The following is a 15,613-nucleotide window of genomic DNA, read 5'->3' on the forward strand; positions in this document are numbered from 1 at the left end:
ACATAAATATTCTTTATAATTAATATACTTCAAATTATATATTTTTAGTCAATAAGAGAAAGAATAAAGTTATGAGGAGTCCTTTATTCTAGTATTCATCTGGAAAAAAATTCTTGATTGGAACATAAGCATTTTCTAGCGCTCAAGGGTAATTATTAGTTTTTTGTTGTTATTGTTTGTTTGCTGCTTTCATCTGCTTGAAGGATATCTTACAACAAGCAAACTTTAACAACAATGGTTTCTAGAATACTTTCTCCTAACAGACTCTTGATAGTTCCTGAAGGAAACAATGACTACCTTTGGAATGCAGAAATGTCCAGTTCAGTTCTCAGTGGACATAATAAAAAGCAAGCAACTAACATACCCACTGTAGGCCGCAAACTGCTAGAATAGCTTTCAAAGATTGAAACAACAGCTCACCACATTCTGCTTCTTCTGGAGCATCTCCAAATGCTCCACAAGACCCTCATCAGCCACATCAAATGGTGTCTGGCCCTGGCAAAGAAAAGGGACACAATGACTGACAGAAAACAGAAGCAGTTATTATATAACTTTATTTTATCAGGGACTACTCAATATTCACTTTCTGCCTTAGATTTCAATGATATGGGCTGAGTATCCCTTATCTAAAATGCTTGGGACCAGGGAGTGTTTGCATTTTTCAGATTTTAGAATATTTGCATATACGTAATGGGATATACGGAGGATAAGGAGCCAAGTCTAAACACAAACATCATTCATGTTTTGTGTGCAATTTATATGGTATAGACCGAAGGTTATTTTATACAATATTTTAAATAATTTTGTGCTTTCAATGTGTGGAATTTTCCAGTTGGGACATTATACTGGCACTCAGAAAGTTTCAGATTTTGGAGCATTTTAGAGTTTAGATTTTTGGATTAGGGATACTCAACCTGTGGCTGCTTACCAAATTAATCTATCCTACATTATGATAGACCTTCATCTATTACAGAGGAAACACTAGAAAAAACAGCAAATCCATTAAATATAGAACTTTATACTATGTAAAACAGGATTGAGGAAATAGCACCACACCATTTCTAATGTTTACTGCCTGTTGGCAAATAATCAAGGGAAAGGCCTACTTGTACCTACTCTAAAAAGGTCTTAATTGCAGTGGCAAATTTATTAAGGGCTCTTAGAAACCTCTGAGGGAGGTTCAGGAATCATGTGTACCAAAGATTTAAGTCACAGAAATCATCTCCCTTTAAGTAAGAAAAGGGCAGATAGGAAGATTATCTCTTTAAGAAAACATCAGCCCAATTAAGGACTCTGACCTATAGTCTGAGAATGAAACCAGGACCCAAGAGAGATGTGAGGCAGGTAAGAACATCTACTAATTAGAGTGCAAACCAGGCACAGTGGTGCACGCCTGTAATCCTGGCAACTTGGGAAGCTGAGGAGGCATATCACAAGTTCGAGGCCAGCCTAAGCAACTTAGCAAGACCCTCAGCAACTTAATGAGACCGTGACTCTAAAGGACTGGGGGAAGTAGCTCTGTGGAAAAGCTCTCCTGGGTTTAATCCCCAGTACCAAAAAAAAAGAAAAAAAAAAAAGTCTATTAATCCAGGGCTTCTAAAATGCTCAGTGAGGCTGAATAAGGTTGTTTTCAGCCAAAAATCAAGGATCTTTGTCAATATAACATTTTTAAATGACTCAATGTGAATAGAGCTCAGCTGTTAAAAGACTGATTTGAAAAATAGCAAAATATTTCATATTTCACCATAGATAGTGGCCTTGGGTTTCTAAAAAGCCACACCCCCCCCCTTTTTTTTCTTCGCAGAAGAAATATCTTTTCTTCCTGTTTGTCTGTTTTAGGGGCTTCAACATGAATAGAAACAGACAATTAGATTAGTGGGGTTTTATTTCATGCAGCAACACATCTCTGTGTTGGTAACAGGTGGGGGCAGGCAGGTGAGGGCAACATCGAAGCTACCAGTGGTGCACATTTCTCCAGAGTAGTCACTTGGCCATTGGACAGACTGTAAGCCTTTTGGTCTAGAGACTCAACCACCAATCTCATCGCCCCTTTAGAGGTTTAGACTCACTGACCAGTTTGTTTCGGATATCCATGTCACAGAGTGCTTCTGCCAGGATGGAGCAAGCCTCCTTCACTCCCCAGTGTGCTGCAGCGTGGAGGGGAGTCCAGCCATCGTGATCCTGAACGTTGAGCTCGTAGCCAGCCTGAATTAAAAGTCTAAGAAGAAACCCCAAATATATTATATTTCTCTCTTCGATTTTACAGTTTTCTACCAAATAAGCTATCATCCAATTGATATTTCAGACTGAGCCCTGAACTACAGGGATCCTATGATTACTTCTATCCTCTAAGGCATAGCGAAGGTTTCATAATTGCTACTTTGAGCACAAATCATAGATGATTTCTAACTTATCCCCTCAAAAAGATCATATACATGGTATTTCCTACACATATCCATGTTATATCATACAAGGGGAGAGCATACATAGGTGTGTACCTGAGATTAACCAAAACCTAATTCAACTGGCCAAATCATACAACTCTATGATAGGATGTGCTTTCCATTCTCCAGTTCAAGGAGAAATTAACATAAAATGAGGACTCATATCTCTTTAGGATACTTTCTGCCTGGTCTTTCCACAATATCATAGGTTTACTATAGAATCTCATGCCTCTTGCTTTCCAAGAGTATCTGCAGATACTAACTATAAAGCTTTCATCTAACTTGTATCCATGTTATACAAGAGAAACAATATTATTCCAGAAGTCTCAAATTGCACTCAGCTGGTTGAGGCCCTTTATCATGCAACTCCAGAAATCTTTCTAGAATTGAGCAGAGTATAGCTCAATTTCCCAGTGGGGCGGAAATGGAGTACAACACTGCCACACCTATTAGAAACCCTGTATAAAGTTGAATAGAGAACACTGAAAGAGTGCAGCAGCAATAGCACATACAGTGCCTTTAGCAACTCATATTTTTGGGAAAGCCTGTCAATATGAAGTACCAAGAGCTACATAAAAAACTGGAACAGGCACAGTAGAATCTAAATGCCTCATGTAAATTTGATTACCCTAGACGCATATTCAAGACCTGTAAGATTAATCTAATGAGCCCAAAGAAATTCTTTAAGTCAAAAAGGACCAAAATGATCACAGGTGTGTCCTGCAATGCAGGTCCCAAGAGGAGGAAGTTGCAGGGGAATTAATGACAAATTCACAGAACCGGAAGAGGTCAGTGTTATCTTAACTCTGTTTCATATCATACGTATCAGTGAGAAGCTAGAGGGATGGCAGGAGGGAGGTAGACCATCTGTGGCCTAACACCAGCAACAAACAACTGCATGATCAGAGGAAACCAGCAAACAGGGAAACATCGTAGTTGAAAGTCTAATTTAGCTTCTGCTTTCAGTCATCTCATCTTGTCCCACTAAACCAAACCACTGATGGATACAAATGGAGAATACCTGAGGACTTCGGAGTAGCCCTTGGCAGCAGCCACATGGAGGGCTGTGGCTCCAGAGCGGACCTGCCTCACATCTTCTATTTTCCCACTGTTGAGCCACTGGCGGGCATCCTGCAACATCTGCTGCTCCTCTTCCTTTCTTGACTGCTCTAGATCGACTCCTATAGAAGTCAGATATCAGACAGCCAGCGTTACTAAAACTCCACTCAAGCCAGACAGGGTATTTTCCTTAGATTCAAGACACATCATAAATATCACACATAACAGTTTAGTTATCAAATTGGGTAGTCATCAAATTTAGAAAAGCAGCGGAAGTTGCACACACATTAATGATCTTACCAGGGTTAAATCATCAGGCTAAATATTATGTGATGCAGATCCATTGAGGGAACATGCCTAAATCATTTTCAACAGAACATAAAAATCAGAGGGGATATTATTTTTACTTATAATATTTGTACAAAGCTATAAACTTCGAAGTTCTTTATGTTATATCATTTTAGTTTCCAAACAATCGTTTCAGGTGAATATAATATCCTTATTTACCAAATGAGGAAATAAACATGGAAAATTTCAATGCCTTGCTTAAGGCCACAAAACGCATTATGATACAAGAACTCTGAAATCCTTGATCCCTGTCTGTTTTTCTTTTCCACTCATTACACCAAAAGATTAGTATCAAAGATGTTGGTTTCAGGTATAATGTACTTTAAAAATCAACTATCTCTAAAGCTTGTTTCCATATACAGAAAATAAGGTGACCTGAAGCTATACACAGTAATCTAGAGATGAGCAGGTGATCTGCAGGTTTAAAAACAGTCGGCTTTCAAAAGAACTTAGAATATAAAGCACGATAGAGAAACTCTGAGAATTCCTTCCTTTAGCCAACATTCCTCCCTTTAGCTTGACAGTGAAGAAGGTGTGAAATGGGGCACTCCTCGTTATATAAAATAATGAAAAATCCCAAATATAAACATACCCAAAGAGGTTCACCTTCATTAGCAGTCTTTATCTGTGCTTGGTCTACTCCCTTTTACACTGTGAGCTACCTAAGGATTATCTGTCTGATCCGGGGAGAGGAATGGAGTGAAGAACAGACAAGAAATCCACACACTAAGGGGAGTTAACAGTGCTACAAAGTTTGGCATACATACATATGAGTGAATGTTCCCAAAGAGCACACTCCTTAACTGAAGAGTCAGCAATCAGAATAGAAAAAGTGAATTTTCAAACCAAAACTATTTTGAAAACTGATTTGTTAAAAAAAATTGTAAATTGTAAAACAGATCACAGGAGATGAAACTGAGTGAGATGGGAGGATAAACAGCACCAAAGCCTTCAGTTCAATAGGGCATAAAACTATCTATAGAAAGCAATAAAAACAGCAGTTGTTGACCTAGAACATCCTTTTTAAGGTAGGCTCACAGTATACTTTCTATAAAGGGCCAGGTATTAAATATTTTCAGGTTTGTTGGTCATCTGATCTATTGGAACTACTCAATTTTGTGGTACATACACACAATGAAATATTACTCAGCCATAAAGAAGAATGAAATTATGGCATGAATGCAACTGGAGACTATCATGCTAAGGGAAATAAGCCAATCCCCAAAAACTAAAGTCCAAATGTTCTCTCTGATATGTGGATGCTGACTCACTTATTATAGGGTGGGGGGGTGGGAATAGGAAAGACAGTAGAACAAATTGGACATAACTTTCCTATGTTTATATATGAATACACAGTATAACTTCACACATAAACACAAAAATGGGAAGTTATACTCCATGTATACATGGTATGTCAAAATACACTCAACCGTCACGTGTAACTAAAAAGAATGAATAAAAAAATTTAAAAAAAAGAACCACTCAACTCTGCTGTTGTAGCACAAAGCAGTTTTTAGACAAATAGGCATAGTTAGAGTGGCCCTGGCTGCTCTAAAGGGTCATATCAGAAAAGAACCCTGGAGCTAAATTCATTTGGGATTCATTCCCTGAAATGAATTCTTCTAAAACTACAAAATGAAAGTAAACCCTTTTTAGAGCATAATCTCCAATGTTAGATTCCTCACTTGAACAAACTAACATATCTAACAACTTATAGCAGTGATATGAAAGTTCACACACTCTTCAGTCACTTCTAATTATCCTGTGGGCATATAACCTCAGAATGGCAAAACCAAGGAATGACTGGTCATCCTTTTGGTATCTGGCCTATTCTTGTGTGAGTTATTAAGAGATATATCATGTTGGTAATTAATGATTAATGCTGTGTAGACAGATCTAATCCTTTCTTGTCATATGATAATCAAAAGTTACACAGCAAAAAGGGTTGTGTTCTGTAGGGGCAGTGTGAGGGTCCCTCCTGGCCCAGCATATTCCCTAGGTTACCTTGCTTCTTTACTTGCTCCAGAAGAAGATCCTTCATGGCTGGCTCTTCAGCAAGGTCAGAAGGGACCTCACCTTCACTATTCACCATACCCACACTGGCTCCATGGTTAATGAAATACCTGTACAACAAGACTCAGGATGAATATTATCTCTGTCAATCTAATATCAATTTATACTTGTGCATCTGAAGTTCTGTGGAGAGCAAGGCGTAATTCAGGGCTTTAAATATGGGACCAAATAAAGTGTTTCATTATTAATTTTCAACTCCCTTAGCCTTAAATGATGAGAGCTAGAAGTTTCTCCATTTTCTAACAAGAGCAATGTCAATAGTAGGATTTCTTTCACAGTCACATACCTAACTCTCAGTCTCTCATTTCTAGTGGACAACCAAGAAGTTTCTAAATACCATGTAGATTTTTTTTTAATTTCCATTTTTTAGTTGTTTATTTATTAGTTTATTTATTTATATGTGGTGCTGAGAATCAAACCCAGTGCCTCATACATGCTAGGCAAGCACTCTATCACTGAGCTACAATCCCAGCCCCCATGAGTCTTTAAAACACATCCAACAACACAGAGATCCAAACAGGGTTTCCAAAAGGACTTACCTTGCATGTGATATTAGGAATGAAACAGAGCCCCCAGAGGCAACATAAATAAGTAAATCTAATGAAAACTTGTGAGTGCCACAGTGGAGTTTATTAAGTAGTATTGTGGATGTGAAAATAGTAGAATAAAGTATGCATTAAAATTTGCACAAATCCTCTCAAATCACACCTCCATAAAACTTTCCCTTCAACAAACCATGTATGGGAAATTTTCCGCACTCTTGGAGGAAACTAAATCACTGAAGAAAAAAACATTAAAATGCTAAATGGTGGAGATTCTAAATCCACATAGAATACTTAATCCTGAAGAAGAAAGAACTGGTAATTTCAATACCTTACATGGGTCCTTTTTTATTCTCAAAATTATTTCACAAAAAAAATCATGACTCAGTGTAGATATTACTAATCCTACTTTAAGTAACTGAGATTCATACATGTTAAGTAATTTTCTCAAAATCACATAGCTGGAAAATAGCAGAGGCTATGGCCCCAGTCTTTGAATTCAAGTCTAATTCATCTTTTCTCTAGAACAAACTACTTCAGAGCCAGTGGTATTCTTTCCCACTTAAAAGGGAAAGAAAAGCTGCAAATTCAACTTCAATTCATTCAATAATTCAATAAACATTTATTGGTCAAAGAACCATATTTTGGACACTGTAGATTTTTAAAAAATACCATATGGATCAGGTGTTGGGGCACAAACCTGTAATCCCAGTAACTTGGGAGGCTGAGGCAGGAGGATCACAAGTTTGAGGCCAACCTCAACAACTTAGTGAGGCCCTAAGCCATTTAGCAAGTCTCTTGTCTCAAAATACAAAATAAAAAGGCTTCAGGATATGGCTCAGTGGTAAAGAACCTCTGGGTTCAATCTCCCAGTAACCCCCTCCCCTCCAAAATTAAACTATGGCCACTACATTCAAAGAATTGGCAGAAAAAAAATCTATAAAAATTAGATTAAGACCATGATTTTGCCTTCTCAGTGCTTAGTAGCTGGTTTGATAGTGTCTCAGTAAATGTTTGTTAATATAATCAATTCTACATATGTAAAACTCAAAAGCATTCACAATTCATCTAATTTTCAACTATCTCCTTCTTTCTCTCATAGTCTTAGAGGAAGACAAACCTTATTCAATTCCAAAGTTAACTCCCTCTATCTGTATTCTTAAATCTATCAAGTATCACCATTCTGTCCATCAATTATCTCTTTATTTCCCCATATTCAATAGTTTCTCTCTTCTGGTTCCTTCCCCTTTATGCCCCCCAACACCGAAAAATCACAATATAACTAATATACATAATAAGCACATAATAAATGTTTGTTGGGACTAAACTATACTATAATGGAACCCAAACACTTATTGTTCCCAAACAAACCCATTCTCACCCAGTTCTCCCCCTTAGTTCAGTGTTTCCTCCAACTGGATGGACTACAATCTCTTCTCCTTAAGCCTCTGTCTGTTCTCACTAGCTGAATTCCCTCTCTCCTTCCTTTAATGCCACCCCCACCAAACCCTAACTCGGGACCTCAACACACTGTACCTTGACAAGACCACTCTAAAAGCAACGTGAGGACAACAACTGTGCTCTCCTCACTGTCTCCATTTTCCCATGTTCTCCTGTTTTTGGGGAAAAAAGTAAAACCTCTTTAATTTTGTACTTTGACCAGAACAAAAATAAATATCAACCTATGAAGTAGTATCTCTTTACCCTGAGGATCCTTATAGTTGTCCAGAGGCTCAGAAATAACCATTAGCTCAATACACATGTCCTTAGAAAATAAAGCTTTCCTATTCTTACTAATGCGTTACTAATAAAAGGTCTTTTTGCTACTGTTTTATGGGAGGAAAGAAAGGCAATGAAATGTGGTAAGAAAAACTCAAAATAAATTAGCATCCCAATAAACTAAAAAGCCAAACTAAATGTTATACCCTTGGGTCAATCTGCTGCTTCTAAGTTAAAACACTATTGGTAATAAAAATCTAATACCCAGTTAACTCATATTGTCTCACCTTAAATCAAAATGAGGGAAAAATAACCTCTAAACCGCCTTTTGATATACCATACTTAGTACAAAGATGAGACAAAAAATATCACAGAACATGAAATAGAACGTATTTGATTCGTCCTAGAAAGTTGGTTTACCTTTTATCCTTTTCTACTTCTGTGAAAATTAGAGTTCCTAATGATCCTGGGAATAAAAATGCAAAGTGTAAGATCTTTAAGGTACAAAAAAGAAGCCAGGTGTGGTGACACACACCTGTATCCCAGCAACTCAGGAGGCTGAAGCAGGATGATCACAACTTTGAGGTCAGCCTCAGCAACTTAGCAAGGCCCTAAGCAACGTAGTGAGACTCTGTCTCAAAATAAAAGATAAAAAGGGCTGGCAATGTGGGTTGGTGGTAAAGCACCCCACCCCAGCACCTTCTCCCCATAAAGAAAAATGACAAGATGGCCAAGGGCTGATCTTAACTAAAACATTTTTTTATTGGTTCTGAGGTAAAGTAACCAAATTGAATAATATAAACAACTGTATTCTATTATATAAAAAATAATGCCACAGTCTGGAGTGGTGGCATATGCCTGACATCCTAGAAACTGAGAAGGTTAAGGCATGAGGCTCAAAAGTTCAAGGCCAGCCTGGACAACTCAGCGAGATCCTGTTTCAAAATAAAAATAAGGGCTTGGGGTGTAGCTCAGTGGTACAGCATTTGCCTAGCATTCAGGAGAACTGGGATTTGATCCCCAGTAATGCAAAAAAAAAAAAAAAGGAAAATAGCTACATATTGCAAATAAATAAATAATGACAGCAAAAACAAAATCTGTAATTATATGTATAATGAAAATAGAGAAGGCCATCCCTACCACCACTCTAGCTCTGCAATGCATTCTGGTCCATATCATCTCAACTGGGATAAACTTTCATAGGTCTAATTTGTAATAATTAGATGAAGAAATAGTAACTGATAGATTTACTTCATTCAAGGTAATATCTGAGCAAGAGATTTCTGAAATTTGAACTTATTTTTAAAGGAACTGTGTTTTAAAAATGAATTAAAGTAACTTGTAAAAAAAAAAAAGTCATTACAATCATTTCTTTGTACTCAGCTTCACAGAGGAGTGCGATGCCAAACAAGTGATCCTAACCCTAAGCATAAGCTCCTCTAGAAAATTGTATGTGGAGAGGGGGCTGAAAAGAAGTGAATCCTTGAATGTAATGAGATTTTGTAGCTCAAGTATCACAAACATGCCCCCTGAACAAATAATCGAATCTCAAAGAGGAGGAGCCACTATGTTCTACGTTTCTAATTGTTTTAAGTAAAATCAAATTTGACACAGAAGTCCTTTAAACTCTTGGGCATCAGAATGCTGGCACTGGTGAGTAAGGAGGAGAATCAGAGCCTTTCCTGTGAGACTCTGAAATGGGGACAGCCTAGGGGATAAAGAGGTGACTGACTTTTACTAATTTAGAACACAGTAAGAAAATAAGAGGGAAGAAACCACACTATTCACTTCCCTCAGTGTTCAGTCTGATCAGTCCTCTGCTTCTTTGAACAAGCAGTACAGTCGACACCAGTGCTGCTGACTACTGTTTCCCCAGTCCTGACCCCCTTTGGTTAGCTTTCCCACTGAGCGTCCCTGGCTCAAGACCAAGTGCAGACACCAGGGTCTCCCCGAGGAAATGTGGGCAAATTAGATTCTGTGGAAGCTATTCTCAGACCTCTACATAGCTGCCAACATAATTTTCCCTTCTGTTTGCTAAATAAGAGAAACGTAATGGAGCTCTAATCATATTACTGAAAACGGCCTTAAAACAAACAATCTAGGTGCTTCTCTAGTGTTCAATCTTCAACATTAGAAGGAGCAGAACTCGGCATCGGTAAATGGCGGTATCAGATTTGGAGGTCCCACCGAGATTTACGCCAAGAAGCACCCACCCCCAGATGACTTTACAACCTGCTCTTCCCCAACCAGACTTCTACCTTGGACCCCTCGATTGACCCGATTTTTAGAAAAGGAACTCCAAGCTGCTTGCCCCATGCCACCCACTTCCAGCTCGAAGAAGTCAGAGCGGTCATCGACCTCCTTCCCCAGCAGCATGGAGTTCCTAAGATTAGAGGGGGGAATGAAGCCAGAATTGGGAATAGGTAGTTAGTGTAGAAATAGGGGATCAGGTCAAATCGAGGAAATGGAGGCCATAAAATCATCTGCCCCTGGAAGAATGGAATGTCAAGGATCTCTGGAGCCCATTGATTACCAAATTTACCTGCCTTTATCAAGAACTGCAAGCAAGAAGCTGCTAATTAATGCCCCCTGGGCCCTTGCCTGCCTGAATCACCTTGTCCCTCCCCCTGCCCATGGCTTCTCACTTAATGCAAAACCAAACCTAGTCACGTAGGCAGGAAGGAGAGATAAGGGGGGAGAGAACTGGAGAACAAAAGAGAATTTAACCTATAAAAGATGTAGGGTGCGCTCACTTCTTGGGACTTTAGAACATCAGCCATGGCCCCCTTCTCCCTGCCAGGAGAAGTCTGTTTTATTAGCTTTAAATAAAACCTGCTTAATATGAAAAAAAAAAAAAAAAAAAAAAAAAAACAATCTAGTTGGACATGGTGGTGCACTCCTGTAATCCCAGCGGCTCGGGAGGCTCAGGCAGGAAGATCATGAGTTCAAAGCCAGCCTCAGCAAAAGCAAGGTGCTAAACAACTCAGTGAGACCCTGCCTCTAAATAAGATAGGGCTCCGGATGTGTCTCAGTGGTTGAGTACCCCTGAGTTTAATCCCTCGTACCCAGAAAACAAACAAACAAGCAATCTACTCTTCAAAGGACCATATCGTTCAAAGGACCATAGAATATCATGATTTTATTTAAAGAATTTAGTGTATCAATATAAATTTACCCTCATCTAGAATATATTTAATTGCTTCATTTTAAAGATGTTTCAACTGCCAAAGCCTATTTAAAAATAACCTCCCTGATCTTTTTTTCACAGAACAGACCTTTCATGTAGTGCCTCTTATATTTCAGACATAAGAATTCTTCTGCCCAAGGCAGGGGCAACTAGTTGTCCTGTAAGTTAATAGCTACTAATGTTATCTCATTAAACATATCTATTCAACCAACGTGGAGTACAAATGTCAATCCCTACCTTTCCTTGATTCCACATGTTTAGGTTCTTTTTTCTAGTACCAGCACACCAGGTATTTTCTACCTTTGTCTGTATTAAGCATTGATTTTTTTCCCTCATATTCATATTGGTACATTAAAGTTGTTATAATGGTGGGATCTGTTTACATATTTGTATATGTACACAATATAACAATATAATTTGGTCAAAATCATTCCCCAGTATTTTCCCTTTCCCTCTCCTCTCTTTTCCCTGGCCCCTTTCATCTACTCTATTATCTCCCTTTTGATTTTCATGAGATTCCCATCCCATTTGTTTTTCCTTTTTCTACTCTAGCTTTCACATATGAGAAAAGACACATGAACTTTGACTTTCTGAGTTTGGCTTATTTTGCTTAACATAATGTTCTCAAGTTCTATCCATTTTCCTGCACTTGACACAATTCATTCTTTTTTATGGCTGAATAAAACTCCATTGTAAGCACTAATTTCAAAACAAAACAAAACATCCAAAAAAAAAAAAAAAAAAAAGAAGTGAACCCAGAGAGTACACCAGACAGAATCTAACTCTGCATACTCCAGCAAAAACAAATTACATGAAAATGGAAGCAAACAAAAACTTTCAACTAAGAAGCTATGGATTTAGCAGCTATGTAAAACATACAATTTGTTAGCCCTTAAAAATAATCAACTGTGTGCATTTGTAATTTGTAATAGAGACTGTAACTATTTATGAAATCCAGAATCTATGAGCAGAGGAGAAACAAAGTTTATTCCTACCCAGTGCAACAGAAACAGAAACTCACTCACTCTGCTATATTGAGATAGCCACAGGAAGCTGCTGCATGAAGGGGTGTCCAGCCCTCGTTGTCTTGCTGGTTTACATTGGCTCTATTCTCCACCAGAAACTTCACCATGTCCAAATTTTCATCAATACAGGCCTGAAAAGAAAAGTCCATTTATTCATTCAACAAGTATTTTTTAAGTTCTACTATGTGACTGGCACCGCTCTGGACATAGACAATGTCCAGCAGTTCTAAATACATTAATTTTTATTTTTTCATACTAAATGTCCATAACATGACTTGTAAACTTAGAAGTGCTATAGGATTATTATTTATAGTACTAATAGGATTAATTGTGAAAATGATTTCTAAAGAGTTATAAATGGGTAAGCTGTTTCATCATCATAATAGACAAAGAAGAACATATTAGAAATTTGATAAGCACCAATTTGCTTAGAAATTTTAAAAGAAAATAATCACAAAGTATCAGATGTAGTTTTCTCAGTGGGATGTTTAAGACTATAGGATTGCTAAAAGTCCCCTTCTTTGATGAGAAACAGTAGGGGGATCATTTCAAATAGAAGAAATGTATTTTCTTTTCATATATTTTCTGAATGCCTTCAAACAATATAGCAAAGGATGTTTATAATTATGGATGATTAGGAATCCTTATCTACTCACCTCCTAAGAAATTAGGGAAGAATGAAGAAGGGTTTTGAATAAAGGGTTTAGGCCTACCATAACCTAAAAGAAAGTCACAAACAGCAATGAGATCTGTAAAACCAAAAGGCTCTCTTGATAATCTACAGAATAAAATGGAGGTAGAAGGTTCATGTTGACAAAGGTAATCATTACATCAGGCTTAGATGGTCCTAAAACAGTTATTTCAGGACTCAGAGACAAATGAGAACACCTTTTAAAAACCTTCCTATGGATCTCCTCCTTTAATAATAAGCAAATAAATAATCAAATTTTTAACTGAGAAAAATCCATTAATCAAATCAAAATTAGTTTCACAATAATATTAGAAGGTTTTATACTTTTTTAATTGTTTTGACATCTGCACTAATTATGCAAAAGCAACGTTGGGTAAAACTGCTCATGCTTTAGCAGAAATCAAGGCAACAGCACCAAAAAAGCCAATTCCACTTGAGAATGGCTTTGATGAAGCAGTAAAAATTATTAATTTTATTTAATCTAAATCCTTGAATATTAGTCTTTTTAATACTCTGTGACAAAACAGGAAGTATATTTTGCAGCACTTCTGCAGAACCTGAAGTATGAAGTTGTTTCTAGGAAAAAGCATTTGTGCATGTGTTTGAGCTGCTAGATGAATTAGCTACTTTTTTTTATAAAACACTACTTTTACTCAAAAGAATAACACACAGGTAACTCATTGTTACTCAGACTTGAAAACAAAGTGAGCCTCTCACCTCAAATAAAATAACTAGTATTTGTTGTCAATGATAGAATTTGACCATGCAAGTAAAAACTGGAATTTTGGGAAATATAACTACCACCATGAACTTGAAAGCTTCCTAATACTCTACTGACATTCACAGTGGGACTATCAACAAGTGTGATGTGTTAATATTATATAAAGAATCATAATGTGTTTACATTTGGAAAATCTGCATAACTCAATGAAGCCATATTTTCCAAATAACCAAATGCATGGTGATAGAAAATCAGGCATAGGAAAAACATACATTTAAAGTACAAGTTAGACCAATGTTTTTTTTTTTGGTACTGAACCTAGGGGTGCTTAACCACTTAGCCATTTTTATTTTGTATTTCAAGACAGGGTCTCCCTAAGTCGCTGAGGCAGGCTTTGAAACTGCAATCCTCCTATCTCAGCCTCCTTAGCTGCTGGGATTATAGGTGTGCACCACCATGCCCAGCTTGACCAATGGGTTTTAAAGTGGCAGAGTAAAATAAGTCAATGGTCAATGGATATGGTTTTAGCTTGTACATTGCAACTAACATTTAAGAAACTGCCAGTAATTTAAGAAACTGCCAGTAATTAGAGGGACTTTTTTTTTTGAACTGGGGATTGAAGCCAGGGCTTTGCGAACGCAAGGCAAACGCTTTGCTGCTGAGCTATATCCCAGCCCTAGAGTTTTGATATAGTACACAAGAAAAACATCCTCAATTATCTGAATAGACTATCAAAATACTCCATTTTCCAAATATATATATCTGAGACCAGATTTTCTTTCTACACTTTATATAAAACAAGATGTCACAACAGATTAGATGCAAATATTAAGAGATTTGTAAGAACTTTCTGATGTTTTTAAATGTATAGTTATTTTAATTAAAACATATAACTTATATTAATATATAATGGGTTGCTATTTTACTTATTTATTTAGGTACTGGGGATTGATTGAACCCAGGGGTGCTTAACTACTGGGTCATATCCCCAACCTGCTTTTTATTTTTTATTTTGAGACATGGTCTCACTAAGTTGCTGAGGCTGGCTTTGAACTTGCAATCCTCCTGCCTCAGCCTCCCAAACCACTAGGATCATAGGTGTGTGTCATCACACCCAGTAGGATGTTATTATTTTAATGCATTAATAAGTATATATTTTTTAATTGCATGGAAAAATATAATAACCAATATGAACAAGGTTCTGAATAAATTTTAGGGGGTATATTAACAAATTTTTAACTGTAAAGAAATCTAAAGATCAAACAGTTTTAGAACCACTACACCAAGAAATATTTTATGATGATGATAAGCAACTGTTTAAATAGCAAAAGACTATTGTAGAAAGAATCCAAGTTTGAACTCCAGAGGACCTCTGTAACACCAGACCCAAATAATACCACCACATCAAGGCAGCTTATAGGAACTTCCTCCAGAGAAAAAATCTCTTGTGAATCCTACCTAAAAGAAGGGGCATGGTTGAAAAAGCTTGATCCAAATTAAGTGAAAATTTAATTAGCTAACTATGGTCAAAAAAAGCATCTTTGTTAATTTTTCCCAGACCATTTGATACTCTTCTTACAATTACCGAGATCAGCTAAACATATCAAGCTAGATTTGATTTGATGCAATATAATATATTCCTCCAACTTGACCTTTTGAGGTCAGATGACTCATAGCCAGTATTCATGACTGTTTCTTTTTCAAAAAGCAGCTCTAGAAATTACATTTCTTTTATGAGGCTTTCTAGGTTTATCAACTTCAATTCCCTACTAACACTCTGTTTACTTCCATATGACATAAAATA

The 15,613-nt window shown here is 37.1% G+C and overlaps 1 protein-coding gene across 6 annotated transcripts in view; it reads right to left on the minus strand.

Moving 5' to 3' along the window:
- PPP1R12B (protein phosphatase 1 regulatory subunit 12B) overlaps window positions 1-15,613 on the minus strand; it is a 208,757-nt gene that overhangs the window by 138,487 nt on the left and 54,657 nt on the right. For all 6 annotated transcript variants that reach the window (XM_079106012.1, XM_079106014.1, XM_079106011.1 and 3 more), the window contains exons 2-6: window positions 12,398-12,528; window positions 5,856-5,974; window positions 3,466-3,625; window positions 2,074-2,218; window positions 421-495 (exon numbers count right to left, since the gene is read on the minus strand). In XM_079106012.1, coding sequence (XP_078962138.1) covers window positions 421-495; window positions 2,074-2,218; window positions 3,466-3,625; window positions 5,856-5,974; window positions 12,398-12,528 — 630 coding nt within the window. The remainder of the gene's footprint in view (window positions 1-420; window positions 496-2,073; window positions 2,219-3,465; window positions 3,626-5,855; window positions 5,975-12,397; window positions 12,529-15,613) is intronic.

This window comes from Sciurus vulgaris, assembly GCF_902686455.1.
Source record: "Sciurus vulgaris genome assembly, chromosome: 12".
Classification (NCBI taxonomy): Eukaryota; Metazoa; Chordata; class Mammalia; order Rodentia; family Sciuridae; genus Sciurus; species Sciurus vulgaris.